The sequence below is a fragment of the Martes martes genome, assembly GCF_963455335.1.
Source record: "Martes martes genome assembly, chromosome: 8".
Lineage (NCBI taxonomy): Eukaryota > Metazoa > Chordata > Mammalia > Carnivora > Mustelidae > Martes > Martes martes.
Genome location: NC_137895.1, coordinates 113,095,273 through 113,111,632, shown reverse-complemented (window position 1 = coordinate 113,111,632; position 16,360 = coordinate 113,095,273). Strand labels below are relative to the sequence as shown.

General features: G+C 34.4%; 1 protein-coding gene across 2 annotated transcripts in view; it reads right to left on the bottom strand.

The window, feature by feature from the left end:
• The window catches only part of EPC1 (enhancer of polycomb homolog 1), a 65,752-nt gene that overhangs the window by 16,074 nt on the left and 33,318 nt on the right, over positions 1 to 16,360 (bottom strand). For both annotated transcript variants that reach the window (XM_080810997.1, XM_080810998.1), the window contains exons 2-6: positions 12,698 to 12,857; positions 2,541 to 2,686; positions 1,942 to 2,148; positions 1,416 to 1,564; positions 391 to 550 (exon numbers count right to left, since the gene is read on the bottom strand). In XM_080810997.1, the coding sequence (XP_080667123.1) occupies positions 391 to 550; positions 1,416 to 1,564; positions 1,942 to 2,148; positions 2,541 to 2,686; positions 12,698 to 12,857 (822 nt within the window). The remainder of the gene's footprint in view (positions 1 to 390; positions 551 to 1,415; positions 1,565 to 1,941; positions 2,149 to 2,540; positions 2,687 to 12,697; positions 12,858 to 16,360) is intronic.

Below are 16,360 nucleotides of genomic sequence, written 5' to 3'. Positions count from 1 at the left end.
AAAAAATATGTATGCAGGTAACAGACAGCAAACAAAGGCTAGAAGAAGTATGAAGTATGTACAAGGCAAGAAAGCTCAGAGGCAAAAATGATACTTGTTGGGAAGAAAAAGATCATGGGAAGTTATCATGGTTGTGTACATATGCTAAATATTTGTATCAAGTTTTAGGTAGTTTATGGCATTATGGTTCTTTTTGGGAAAAGTAAATTATGAAAAAGTTCATCTATATGGTATCTGTCTTTACAATTCCTACTGGTGCATCGTTCAGTCCTGAATCAAAAGCTGACTTTGCAGCATATTTCATGGTAGGGTTTATATGTATTTTTCTTTTTCACTCTAATGGTAAAATGCCATTCTGTTATCAGCTATTATCACAAAAATGTTTATCACCTTATTTGCTTTGAATTCCTTCACATCCATTGCTTCTTGATGTTTAAATTGACTGCTATTAGTAATAGGGATGATGGGGATGGCATAAGTAGGTTTCATTGGCTGTCTCTGTGCCATAACCTCGGACACGATCTCTCCATTGTAGTCACCCAAATTATACCTGAAATTATAAAAAAGAAAGCTGCAAAAGTTAAAGTTAGTTCTGTAAATTCTTAGGACTTTCAACACCTGAGATGTGATTATAAACACCAAGTATACTTAAGGTAAGATTAAACTCTGACAATCTGCTGAATGCTTATTAAAAATAAAGATTACATAATCTTTTGGTTTTTTTCTGTTTAGTTTTTGGCTTACAGCTTTATCTTTGCACCATGAATAGATGACTGTGGGAAAAAACAAAGGTTCGAATTTTAACTTAACAATTTTGGTGAAAGATTTGGTGGAGATGCTGAAATTAATGCCTAAAATGGTGCTGAGGAACTTTCTGGTAATTTGAATTATTTGTGCCCTAAAACTAATTTTCCTAAAATGAATTATGAGAAACTTAATAGTGGTTTTCTTTAGAGATACTGACTAGGAAATAGGGGAGTGAGGCTTGAAATTTTCACTGTGTACATTGACAAATGGATGAATGTTAAGACTATGGGACTTTCCCCCTCCCTTCTTTTTACTTCTGTTGAAAATCCCAGCATGTGTTAAAAAAAATCAGTACCATCTAGTGAATAAATTAAAAACTTTAGAATTGACAAATGTCCTCTCCCTCCCAGCCTTGCTCTCAACTCAAATGAAGACAAAAGAGTAAGATTATACCTGCCATATTTTAATTTTACTGAACCCAATCAATTTTAATGAAAATAAAGAGAAACACATGTAAAATTATCCGAAGTGTATCATATCACACACATAACAGCCTCTACTTATTATTAAAGGAAGGTATTTCTACGGTTAATTGCTTAAGTACCATACCTTAATACACAAAATGCTAACGGCACCATAATTCCTGACCATATTAAAGTATACTTTACCTCTTTTCCATAATTTCCAGTGTTAAGTGCAATAGTTCCCTTTTACTCTTTTCTCTTCTTTTTATCATCTCTAGAATAGTAACAGCCCGACTCAGATCTCGTCGCAGTTTAAGCATTTTTTCATAAGAGGCTTCATCATTCTTGCGATTCTGCAAATACGAAGTTGCTTTTTGTCAATAACATTTCCAACTAGTGGCATTCTGAACACAGCTACTAACATATAAGAATATGTATATTTGTATGGCTGGTTAGAATTTAAAGACACTGAAAGGGAATATGGATCATCAGCAAATCAGTTTTATATGTGATTTTTAAATAGTTTAACATTAAAATTTATCATTGATAGCTGTGCAATGAATCCTAAGGTTGATTCATTTTAAATTAATACTTCTCTCATTATTTTGTATAGACAGTCTATTTAAATATAAATTAAAATACAACCTTCCAATGCAGAGATATTCATAAGTATAAATAATTTTTCTTACATAAAAAAAAATTACAAAAAAAGTTTTCTAAATTCACTTACTTTTCGAGTCTGCATTTTTTCAGTACGTCTTCTAAAAGCCACATAAGGATCATTTGTGCTGGAACCATCTCGCTTTTCTTGTTTTACTGATGGGATAAGAGATGGCCCCCGACAGTTTTTTCTCTTTTTAATCCAGTATTCATAAACTTCTCTAATTAATTCATCGTCTTCTTTTAGCAGCAGCTTGGCTTCCTGCAGACTGACTGGCTAAATGTAAAATCATTATGTCATTTTCATATAAGGTTCAAAAGTACTTCAAACTTTAATGACAATAATCAAAATAACAACTGTATTAACAACAGCAAACGTGCAGTGCCTTATACATGTCAGTCACTGACGCTTTATATACGTTAGTTTAGTTAATTTAGTTAATTTTCATGTTTCATGTTTATCATCTCTATTTTACAGAAGGGAAAACTGAGGCACAGATACTTTTTTTTTAAACTTATTGCTCAAGATTATACAGGTTAGTACTGGGCAGAAATGGGATGTGAATTCATGCTTGTTAATTCCAGAGTCTGCTCACTTATCCTCACCCCCACATTATCCTGTTTCCATATATATGGAAACACATACTTATATATACAGTGAAGTTGTACCTGCTGACCACTGCCTTTTTCTAGACGGTCAATCATCTCCTCAAATTGCAATGGGCAGATGTCCATTTTCTTTTTCAGTTTATTCACAAATACTTCATCTTCAGAATCCAAATCATAATCAGGCTGTTCAGCATCCAAACTAAAAGCTGACAGAAGAAACCATAAGCAATCATTTACTATGTGAATCCACTGACAAAAAACCTCTTGACAGATGTCTGGATAAAAACAAAATCTAGGCTTTCTAAAGAAAGAAGAAATTTATGCTTCCCACATTTAAAGTTACTGTAATACAGACATACAGTCATAAAAGACAATGGATGTGACCCTTCTCCCATCTCAAAAACAAATAAACTAGAAGCCCATTATTAAGAACATAAAGAGATTATTAAATATACTGGATTCAGCTATATGAAAATTTGATAGCTAAAAATGATAAAATATCAGCGATTTCGTATGGTTTGATATAATATAAAAGGTCTTTAAATAAGATTGTTTCTAGAATATTTAAATCCTACTTAACAGATTATATAACTACTTTACCAAATGCTTAGTGGATGGTATTTAAAGCTGAAATGTTAGAAGCCACTGCCAATAACAGTAATAGCTATCTCTCAACGTGTGCACTTCTGCTAAGAGGGCTTGTTTTCGCATGACAATCATTGTCACGGTGACAGAAATGTGATGTATTTCTTATATTTGTTAAGATTTGAAAAAAAGGCCAAGAACCACTGCTCTAAACTGTATTATCAAATGCCAATTATGTATCAAAATTAAACTAGGCTAACAATAAGTAAACTATTAAATAGCTTGATACCAAAATGTCTCACACCTTTCCCTAATATGTCTTAACTTCCCATCACCTCAGAATCCAAATCCTTAGCATTGTATGAGGACTTTTTTGACTTCATCTCTCCAGTCTCATCAGTACTTTATGAGGTAGCAGTATCAAATTTCATGTATTTCTTTTCTTTTTTTAAAGTAATTTCTACACCAGCATGGGGCTCGAACTCACAACCCTGAGGATCAAGAGCCATGTGCTCTACCAACTGCGCCAGTCAGGCGCCCCTCAAATTTCACCTGTTACATACAGCATGCTATTTATTTCATGTCTTTAGGCCTTTACATTGGCTGTTTTCTGCCTGCCCACCTAGCAAATGACTGCAAATAACCTGACTTCAAGTCCTGTGGAATTCCTTCCAGACTGCCTCCAATTAGGAAGTGGTTCCCAGCCACTTTTATCTTTTATTGATGCTATGAACCCTCTCCCAGAAAAAGACTGTGTGAACATGTAACATTCTGCATAAATTACAAGGCACTCAAATATCCCTAAAAACTGTGGCACCAAGGTTAAAAATTCCTATTCTAGATCAATGCCCTTCTTTTGTACTATTTTCTACACATACTTTATAATCTACTTGATAAATACTAGAATATGAGGGAGCTCCTTGAGAAGAGGCATTTTGACTTATTTATCTCTGCAAAGACAGTAAACATGTTCATCTTGTATGCCAAATCTGTTTGCAGTACTCTACTGAAAAGCATTCTGATACTGCCTCTATTAAAGTGGGGGGGGGGAAGCCCTCAAAAAATATGCACTCATCCATTAGTGATATTTGTGATAGGTACAAAAGGGGACCCTTTGGCTACCTCAAACCTGCCCTCCCTGCTTCAAGTTTAACAAGGTATTTGGCCTATAGGAATCCAATAAATATTCGTGGAATTGAACACATTATATCATTGTTCGTTTTCCACTCTGACCTATATTACACTCTGTAATATTCCTAATTAAAATATTTAGATTCCTTCATGAAAATCTCTGTATCTTAACACCTCCACACCCATGTTTCTTACACCCATAGGCCCTCCAATGACTTTCCATGATCTGTTTTTTCTGTTATTGCAATGTAAACAGAGCTTCTGCAGATCCTAAAGCAGATTAAATACTGTTTGTGAAATCAAAACACTTGTTTTTTTTGATCCCTAACCAAAACAATTCATATCTGCATTGTTCAACAGAGTAGTCATTAGCTAATCTAAATCAATTAAATTAAAATTTTAGTACCTCAGTCACATTAGCCACACTTCAATATTAAATAGCTACATGTGGCTAGTGCTGTACCAGAAAGCACAAATTATAAAACATTTCTATCACCATTTAAAGTTCTATTAAACAGTGGTGATCCTGACAACCCTGAAAGCCAAACTGATAGGGACCAACTAGCATTGTTCTGCTTCTTAAGGGCATATTTTATATATGTTTAGGGCCTTATTTATATATTACTTGGCATTTTCCACTATAAATTTTTTCAGATCAAATTATACTACAAAACTTAATTATTCACAAAACAAGCTAACCTAGTATCACCTTATCTGACATATATTATATCACGAATGACAAGTCACATCCAACATACTGGAAAAGGCAATCAAGACTGGAAAGGAAGATCCCTAGGTTAGGGAGCTCAGTGTCTTTTCTAAGTTAAGTTAACAAGTACCTGAGGGTCAGACTGCTCTCACCTCTGCAAGAAGCTTTCCTTTTACAGATGTGCAAACACATGTAAGATCTTAAAATATGAGAACCAAATCTTTTTTAGACAAAAATACTAAAGCCCCAGAAAAATGCTAACATGTAAAATTCACTTTCGGATTTCATTTGACCAAAAAAAGCAAAGCCAATGATGAAAGTGTAATTTAGCTTCAGCCCAACCTGCCCCTTCCAAATGACAGCTCAAATGCAGCTGATATAGATGTAACATAGCTATCATGGTCCTAGAAAGAGGAGAATCTTCAAATTTTCTGGGTCATGTTACTGAGTGTGTTCAAAGTAGAAAACAGGGTCTACAGAGAAATAGGCAAATGGATTGGATCTTGTAATTAAGTTCTGTCAATTAAAATGTGACCTAACTAGCCAATAATTGTTTAAGAACAGGAGCCATAATATAGAAGATAACTTTTTAAAAAATATTTTGACAGGGATAAACCCAGATATGTGTATGGTTAGACAAAATACAGAGGAGAATGTATCTCCTCCATACATGGAGGAGAAAATACAGCAGAAAATAATTCTAAGCAAAAAGAACACAACAGTACATACATATAAGTTGATTGTTTTTATTATTTTTATTTATTCATTTATTTAAGAGAGAGAGAGAACACAAGCAGGGGAACAGCATAGGTAGAGAGAGAGAGAAACAGGCTCCCCGGCTGAGCACAGAGCCCGATGCGAGGCTCGATCCCACAACCCTGGGAGCATGACCTGAGCTGAAGGCAAATGCTGAACCATCTAGGTCCCCCAGGAGTCCCTAAACTAATTATTTTTAAAGAAGACAGAATATTACACAACACAGTCCTTGCCCTTATGCTTAGAGTCAAATAGCACAGATGAAATGTATATAAATATTTATGTAACAAATGCCATATATAGCTCAGACTCAGTATGTACGTCTATAACACCAACAGTGGAAGGATATTTGGGCCCTGAAATGGCACAAATTGTGAATTAGAAATAGAATGTAATCCTTGGAACATTTCCATAGCTTTTCTTTGTCTTTTAAGACACTGATATTTTGAAGAATATAGCCCTCTCCTCAGAACATTATTATTATTCCCATTATGATTAGACTATGCATTCTTAGATGGCATACTGAATACTCAACTTTCTTAGACCTTCTCATGGTATCACATCTAGAGGCACACAATGTTCATCTGTTCCTCATAAGTGATGATAATCTTCATTACCAGTCGAGAAATTACCTAATTATTTCACTGCATAACAACTACTGTTTGTTCCCCCCTCCTTGTAACTGATGAACATTTGGTAGGAAGAGCTTAAGATCATGCAAATATCCTGTTCCTCATCAAAATTTCCTCTTATATTGAGAACACACTGATGATTCTTACACGATTCAATCTTGGTCACAATAATTGCAAAAATGATCTTCCAATTCCAGTAATCTCTTCACATTGTACCACTCAGCTTTTGGCTTTGTACTACAGAAGCAGCATGAGATTACTCTTCACCATTTTTTATTATCAGTATGGACTCCTGAATTCCTACATTTTTCAATGCTTTACAATTCATTATTATGTTTAATTATTCCGTTGCTGAAATTGTCCCAGAACCAGCCAGTGGAAGAAATTCCTATGTCCCTGTGATATGCCCGTCATTTTTTTTTTTTAATGGTTAATTTCTGATATAAGAAGTTGTTCCAGGGGGGCGCCTGGGTGGCTCAGTGTGTTAAAGCCTCTGCCTTTGGCTCGGGTCATGATCTCAGGGTCCTGGGATCAAGCCCCGCATCGGGCTCTCTGCTCGGCGGGGAGCCTGTTTCCTCCTCTCTCTCTCTGCCTGCCTCTCTGCCTACTTGTGCTCTCCGTCTGTCAAATAAATAAATAACATCTTAAAAAAAAAAAAAAAGAAGTTCCAGGTTCATCTCACCCCCCCACTCCTGCCCCAGGTTCATCTTGCACCTCCCCTTCCACAGTCCTGGAATTAGCCATTACTCCAGATTATTGGTTCTACTTAATGGAGAATGGATTAAAGAAGAGGTGCTAGGTGTGCTCATTGCTACTGAATAATCTTGCTTCTTGTCTCTGCCAGTGGACAGAGCTACAAATGTGTGTGTGTGTGTGTGTGTGTGTGTGTGTGTATAAACACACACATATATATGTATGTATGTATCTCCACACACAGGCATATATACATATATAAATGTACATCAAGATTACCCTTTAAAAAAAGGCTTCCTTTCAGGATTAACAGGTGAGCCTTGAAACTCAAATGCAAAAAGCAGGGGGTGAAAAAATTACTCCTGTCTATTCTGTTCAGAACTGTTTTGTCCTTTCTTCCAGTATAAATAGGAAAGAAGTCCTATCTGTATAATCTAGAAGCCTTACAGATCAGCAGCAAAAGAGAAACAGCATTATATGATCCTTGGGATCAGGGAGATGCTGAGTGCCAAGCACTCAGTGAAATAGCTTACAAAGTACCCAAATTCTGGAACTAAAGAAGGGGATAATGGTTATAATATGGGTTTCTTCCTCCAAAGCTCTGACTGGATAAAAGGAAGGAAATTATGATCTCTTCCCTAAGTCCCTAAGTCAGGTGAAGATAAAGACCGAGTTGAACTTTTCCAAACTAATGTTCAATGAAGTGTTAATAGAGAACATGTAATAAATAAAACTGAAAAATGCTGAGTTAAAATTCTTTTTTTTTTTTAAGCCACAAGACTCCTAGAGCCTATAAATATAAATATCGTAAATATGATAATATGCCTTATGACTCAGGGGGCAGGTAAGGGAATAAAATATGCAATCATTCTCAAACATGTTTGGCCACTGCTTTTTTTTTTTAGAGAACAGTAATTATCACCTTTTTAAAAACTCCCATGGAGAGTTTGTGTAACATTAGCTTAAGAGATTTACACAACAGAAATTCGGGAAACTAAAATAAACCAGTCCATATATAAAATTCAGGTAACATATCCTTCGTAAGTAATTCACTAGACCACCTGGCAGACAAAATTCAATTTTAACTTTGCAGAAATCTATACTCTAGTAATTTTTTTAATTTATTGTAGTGTATTAAAAGCCAGTACCAACTTTTAAAGAATTAACATAAATCTTATACAATTTCTTCTAGAAAACAGAGTAAGAGAATACTTTCCAACCTGTTTTATGGGGCCACTATCACTGATACTAAAACCAAATAAGACAGAACATGCACATATACATACACACATATACATAGCCAAACAATCTATCATGAACCTAGATGCAAAATTCAATAAAATAAAATAAATAAAATCCAATAAAATCCTTTCCAACAAGGTATAAAAAAAAAACACAAAAAAACCCACTACAGTCAAGTGAGATTTATTCCAGGTATGTGAGGTTGGTTCAATATCTGAAAATCAACCAGTGTAACTTAACGTATCAACAGGCTAAAGAAGAAAAATCACATGATGTTATCCACTGATGTAAAAAAAGTATTTGACAAAATTGAACACTGATTCATAATAACTCTCAGTACATTAAGAATAAAAAACCCAATCCATAAACCAGATCTCAGCAAAAAAACCTTTTACTCTGTGAAAGTCTCTGTTAAGAGGATGAAAAGACACATTATACACTGGGAGAAAAGATTTCCAAATCACATATATGGCAATCTCATAAAAAGCAAATACAAAAAAACCTACAGGTAATATAATACATAATGATGAAAGACTTAACTATTTCCTTTTAAGATCAGGAACAAGGCAAAGATGTCTGCTCTCACCACTTATATTTTAACACTGTACTAAAGTTTTAGCCACTATAGTAGTGGAAGAAAGAGAAATTAAAGACAGAGAGACTGAAAAGGAAAAACAAAACTGTATTTATTTGCAGACTTCCCCATGATTGTCTATGTGAAAAATACCCAGAGAATCTGCAAACATCTCCTAGAACTAATAAGCAATTCAGTTAAGGCCACAGGATGTAAGATAAACAATTTCACCTGCATTTCTGTATACTGACAATGAACAAGTGGAAACCAAAATAAAAAAATGCAATACCACTTTCAACTGCTCTAAAGAAAATAAAACACTCAGTTATAAATCTAAAGAAACATGGTCAGAATATATATGATGAAAATTATAAAGTGTTAATGAAAGAAATCAAAGAAGACCTAAATACTTGCAGCGTCATACCGTGGTCATGGACTGAAAACTCAACATAGTAAAGATGTCAATTCCCCTAAAGTGATCTATAGGTTTAATCTAATTCTTTTTTTTTTTTTTTTTTTTTTTTTTTAAAGATTTTATTTATCTATTTGACAGACAGATCACAAGTAAGCAGAGAGGCAGGCAGAGAGAGAAGGGAGGAAGCAGGCTCCCTGCTGAGCAGAGAGCCCGATGCGGGGCTCGATCCCAGGACACTGGGATCATGACCTGAGCCGAAGGCAGCGGCTTTAACCCACTGAGCCACCCAGGCGCCCCAGGTTTAATCTAATTCTTATCAAAATATCAGCAAGTTTCTCTGTAGACACAGACAAGCTTATTGTAATATTTATATGGAAAGGCTCTAGAATACCCAAAACAATTCTGAAAGAGAAAAATAAAGAAGGAATGACTCTCCCTGACATTAAGAGTTGCAGTAATCAAAGTTGCAGTAATCAAAACAGTGATAATATCTTGGAATAAACAGAAATCAAGGGAATAGAACACAGAACCCAGAAATAGATCCATATCAATATGCCTAACTGATTTCTGGCCAAGAAGCAAAAGCAAATAGTGAAGGAGGGATGGCTGTTTTAATAAATGATGCTGGAACAACTGCACATCCAGAGGTAAAAACCAAAACCAAACCTAAAACAAACTCCCCCCCACCCCGACCTAAACCTCACACTCTCAAAACTGATCATACACTTAAATGTGAACTGTAAACTTCTAGAACAGAACACAGGAGAAACTCAGACCCAGGGAATGGCAGAGTTCTTAAGAGTTGGTAACACAATCATGATCTGTAAGAGGAAAACTGATTAAACTTGATCTCATCAAAATGAAAAGCTTTTTCTCTGTGACAAACTCTGTTAAGAGAATGAAAAGACAAACTATATACTGAGAGAAAATATTTCCAAATTACATGTATGACAAAGACTTTATGTCTAGAATATATAAATAAAAGAATCCTAAAACTCAATTGTTAAAATAATCTAATTAGAAAATGGGCAAACACATGCACAATCATTTTACCAGATGGCAAATAAACCCATGAAAAGATACATAACATATCAGCCATTTAGAGAAATACAAATTTAAAGTATAATGAGGTATCACTGCATACCTACTAGAATGGCTAAAGTAGAAAAGTGATAACCCCAAATACCAACAATAATACAGAAGGAGAAACTGGATCACACACACACTGCTCGAGGTAATGTAACACTGCACAGATACTCTTGGAAATACTATGAAGTTCTTGTCAAACTAAAAACGGACCCAGCACCTGAACTCGAAGGTATTTATTCCAGGAGTAAAAACTTACATTCACACAAAAACTTGCAGATGAATGTTCACAGCAGCTTTATTTTTAATAGTCAAAACCTGGAAACTATTCAACTGTTTCACTGGGTCAATGGTTAAACAAACATATTATGGAGTACTACTCACCAATAAGAAGAAATGATCTATATTACATGAAACAAGTTGGACGGGTACCAAGGATATTACGCTAAGTGAAAAAAAGCCAATCTCAAAAGGAAATACACTGCATGATTCTGTTTATGTTATAATCATGAACTGATGTAACTGTAGAAATCGAGAACAAATTAGTGGTTGCCAGGGTCTAGGTTGGGCTATAAAGGAGTAACAACATGGAATCTGGTGGTAATGGTACAGTTGAGTTGTCTTGACTGAGGTATACAAAGCTACATATATTGTCCTGTGAATTTATAATTATTTAAAACAAAATATTAAAAGAAACTCAATGGTAGCTAATACTAATTAGCAGACTATCTTGATTAATATTCTAATGTATATATCTTTCCAGAGACAACATACTTCAAATTTGTACTACTTTTCTCCCCAAATAAACTATTAATTCTGCTGCCATTTTATTGCTGTTATTTGATTGCTAATTTAGTAATAATAATTTTATTATTATCTGTATACTATTATTTATAATAATAAATAATTTAATAATAATTTGATTAATATTGGTCAAATTTGTTTAAGATGTCTGTGTCTATGTCCTATATGTAATTAAACATGTGAGTGGGGAAGAAAGCACATGCCACTTTATTTTAGTTCACTTCAAAGTAACCTTTAGTAATTAGAAAAAAATATTTTCTTTGAAATGAAATCAATAAATTAAGGCGCAAGTTAGAATTAAAGAGGAAAAAACATGAAGTTAAAAATAGCAAATGCCAATACAGTACTGATAAGAGCCAATACAGGCACTATGTTTATTTTTGGATTTTCGTATTTAACAAATAGTAAAATAAATATTTAGAATCCATGACAGAAAGTATATCATATGGAGGAAAGGTTAAATGAGAAAAGTAGTTAGGTAGTTTTAAATAATTTCTAAAAACAGCACACATTTATATGGTCCTGAAAAAAGTTTAGACAGGTCACTGGAAAACCCTCTTCATTAGAAAGGTCAACAACACAACAATGAAAGCTGTCCCAATTTACCTTAGTAAACTTTTTAACAACTGAGCCACCTAGGCGCCCCTTACATTAGTAAACTTTCAACTATGTTTTAAAGTTGTCAACTACTTGGGGATTGAGTAAATGAAATGTATTCTCTGAAGTTTGTAAGGTCTCAGTTATTCACCATCAAATGTGATAGCCATCAAAGGATTAGTGCTAATGAAGAACTCATCACTACCAAGTGAAACCAGTTACCACCTAGAACACTAAAGGCTAGTAGGATCAGAGATCAGAGGTTGGCAAACTATTGGTCCATGAGCCAATACTAGGTTGCCATCTGTTTTTCCTCAATAAAATTTTCCTGAAACACAGCCATGCCCATTTGTTTACTTATTGTCAACTGCTGATTTTGTCTTTCTTTCAGCAGTACAGCTGAAGACCTGTGACAGACTGAATGACCCAAAAAGGCTAAGATAAATACTATCTGACCCTTTTTAGAAAAAGTTTGCTGATTCGCGACTTTTACTAAGATGTTCTTTAAGGCTACTCGTATCACTATTTCTTTTTCTTTTTTTTTTTTAAGATTTTGTTTATTTGACAGACAGAGAGAGACAGTGAGAGAAGGAACACAAGCAGGGGGATTGGGAGAGGAAAAGCAGGCTTCCCGCTGAGCAGGGAGCCTAATGCGGAACTTGATCCCACGACCCTGAGATGATGATGTGAGCCAAAGGCAGATGCTTAACAACTGAGCCACCCAGGAGCCCCCACTATTTCTGAATAGTAAGAAAACCATTTGTACATCTCAGGTATATTCTTTATCCTATTTGTCTAAAGTAGTATAAGATCACATGTTGAAATGAAACCAAAAACTTAGGATGAAAATGCCATCTCTTTTGCCAGGCAGAAATCTCAATTTTAAAAGTTGAAAATGGGCAACAAAAATGGCCTTGAACCGGTAAAAATGTGTCAAGAGTTAAGCAGAAAATAGCTATAGAAAATGTAATAATTAAAAGAGTAATTACTTACGCTGTATGTGAATGAGCTGCTTTGGCATCTTAAATTCCCCAGGATATATAGACTCATAGTAAGCAATATTACTTTCTGCTTCTGGGACTGGTATGACCATATTATCCCTTTTCTCGCCATACACCTGCTGTGCTGAAATAGCCCGCTGAAGATGGTGTTCCTAGAAACAGGAGAAATAGATAAGTTTGTATATTTAAAAAACAGTAAACAGAATGTATAGCCTTATTAAGATGTTTTTGTTCATATGTTTTAAAACCAGAAGGATTTTAGTAGCCTTGAGAGGATGCTAACAATACAATTAGTGGTAAGCACATTTTAAGCAGAATAAGGTTTTGTTAGATACACCACATACTTCCTCAATTTAGGAAATGTACTACACTGAAATTGAGTTAAATTACACTAAAGATTCCAAAAAACTAACTAAACTGTTACTTTGAGTTTGCATTTTACAGATGAGATTCAAAGAAAAAGGGTTAAAACATTTACGTTTGGATGAAGAAAGCAGGCCGTGGATGATTAAAAAAAAAAATTATTCTAATCTCCTTTACACAGAATGCTTCATAAATCTAGAAAGCACTTTCATACAAACCAACTAATACGATCTTTTCAAAGAAGGGCAGAGTATCCTTTCCATTTTTATTTGATGAAACTGATACATTCAAATCCGGTCTTTTGACTCAATAACCCCTTATGAATTTCCAGAGCCTAGTATAGGGGTCGAATGCATAGGCTTCAGAGTCTGTGACTCCTGGAAAGACACTTTAGTCTTCTAAATCTGTTTTCTATAGAATGAGAAAAATAATCTACTTTATAGTGCTGGAGATTTAAGTAAGATAAATGTGCAAAATATGTTTAGTATAATGCCTGGTATATAACAGGTACTCAAGTAAACTCTGGTTTAGTCACCACACAGGAAGATTTTAGCTGTTTGTGGTACCACCAGCTGCCATAAAAATATCTGTTCTCAGTCAGCCCTATCATCACTGAATTTTGGTAAACACTTCATTAAATTTAAACTAGCTTTTAAAAAATACATAAAATATAAGTTCAGAGATGAAAAATATTCCAATGGTATGAAAACAGAAAATTCCGGTTCTCACAAGTACCCTGTTTTAATTAAAAATATATATTCATATAGGATTTAAAAGTCATAAAGAATTCTACCATGCAACATACAGAGCTTTATCACTAGGGCTTTGGTTCACTAGCTAGATCCTGGAGATCCTTCTACACTGACACTTCTACAACCTTTGCAGCAGCTGTACTGCATTCCACTATATGGATGTACCATAATTTATTTAACCAGACACTAATTAATTGGAAAAAATCCCCTGGAGACAACCTAAATGCCTGTTCTTCTCCCTGAATGCTACAAAAATCATACCTGTACTATTATATACAAAACATCTTTGTGGATTTGTAAAAACATCTGTAGGACAACTACAAAAATGTCCTCAAAGGGCATATGAGGTTCTAACAACATACACTATCATTCCTTGTAATCTCTCTTTTTTTTTTTAAGATTTATTTGAGAGAGAGAGAAAGCATGAGCACACAAGTGGAAGGGACAGAGTGAGAGCGAATCTCAAGCAGACTCGGCACTGAGTGTGGACCCTGCGTGGGGCTCGATCTCATAACCCTGAGATCAAACCTGAGCCAAAACCAAGAGCTGAATGTTTAACCAACTGCACCATCCAGGCGCCTGTCCTTGTAATATCTTCTCAATGACTCTTTTAAATTTTAAAATCACCCATCTTGTCATTTTAGGTTAAATTTTTTAATAATGACGATTTTTTTCTTAAATGTTGCTGCTGTTGGCTCATTTTCAAAAGAAATACTTTTCTTCAACATTTAAATATATTATTTCCTTTTTAATATTAAGGAAATTAGCCCCCTGTAATAAATTTTCCAAATATTTTCCTGAAGTGTGACTTATCATTTTGTTTAGAGTATTTTTTCCATGCAAGAAAGCTCTTAGTAACATTAATCTTTTCCCTTATGATTTCATCATGCTTAATAACAGGTATAAATTGTATGGTCACAAACTAGGGTGTAAACAAATACTTTCTTTTTTATAACTCAATTTGATCTTTGATTTGGGCTCTCTAATGGCTAAACATACCCTCTTATACTTTGGTATAGTTTGTTCTTATATCTACTGGCCCTTATCTATTGACAAAGGGTGCCTCTGTAAGCTCCAGCTGGGAAGTCAGTCACATGTATACTTATTCTACTCTCAGATTCCTTCAAATGTCAAGACAAATTTTCTTTGACCTATGCCCCACATACATACCAAACTCAAGGAGGGCGTGGGAAAGCAAGGTACAGTATTCTTAATTTGCATTTTGTTCCTAATTCAGAATAATTAATCTATCATAATTTCTTATGTAAGTGAACATGTGAGAAATACAGTTTATCTTTTTATTTTTTGTATAAGGAGAGATAATGGCAAGCCACTTGTTCCACTGTCATGCAAAAAAAAAACAACTATTCCCTTTAATGATTATAAATATACCTGCATCATAGAATAAATTTCCCTTGCATTTGAGAGTATTCCTAAGCTTTTTTCCTACTCTACCCAAACTGTTTCTCATGCCAGTATTTAATTTAAAGTTTAGCCTCATACTACATTTTATTATCTAGTAAGGCAATTCCTCCTTGATAATTCTTTTTCAGAATATTCCTGGCTTTCTCGTTTATTTTTCTAGATGAACCATAAGTTACTTTCTAGGTGGGAAGCAGGACCTCTAAAGTGTTTTGATTTTTACAGGCAATATAGAAAGCTGGTTAAGAACATGGACTTTGGTAATCAAGAGGCTCTGGGTTTGAATTGTTGGCATGATGGTTTAGTAGCTCTAGAACTTTAGGACTTGAGACAAGGGATTTAACCCAGTATGTTTTATTACCTGTAAGCATACACTGTGTACCTACCATATGGAATAGTGGTTAAGACAAAAATGCCTGAGACCTACTAACTATCCAACATATGGTAGCAAATATATCTTTCATTATTAGAAAAGCTAAAGAGTCTTCCATATGCTTAGTAGTTACCATTTATACTTTCTCTAGTATGAACAGTGTTCTGTAGAAAGATTTTTCCTTATGGTTTTATCCATTTTCCCTAACTGTGAACTCAAATTTTTGTTTATCAATATTAGAGTGAATACTTACTGCTTTAAAAAAATCTTATTTGTAGTTTTTTGTTTTATAAAATATTTCACACAATTTTCTCCCATCTTTAACAGTCAAGAAAATTATTTCCCCTAAAGGTGGTGTCATGATGTGTACAACATATTTTCAAATGGTTCAATTATAAAAATATTTTATTACACAATAAGAAAAAATACAGCAAACATGAACAGTTTTGGAATCAGTTTGAGTATATAGCTGTTCAACTTTTCTCTAAGTTTGAAAATTCTTTTTTTTTAATTTTTAATTTTTTAAAGATTTTATTTATTTATTTTATTTTATTTATTTGACAGAGAGAGACACAGTGAGAGAGTGAACACAAGCAGGGGGAGTGGGAGAGGGAGAAGCCCCCGATGTAGGGCTCAATCCCAGGACCTTGAGATCATGACCTGAGCTGAAGGCAGCCGCTTAACGACTGACCCACCCAGGCACCCCTGAAAATTCTTATAATAAAAAGTTAGATAAAGAAGAACA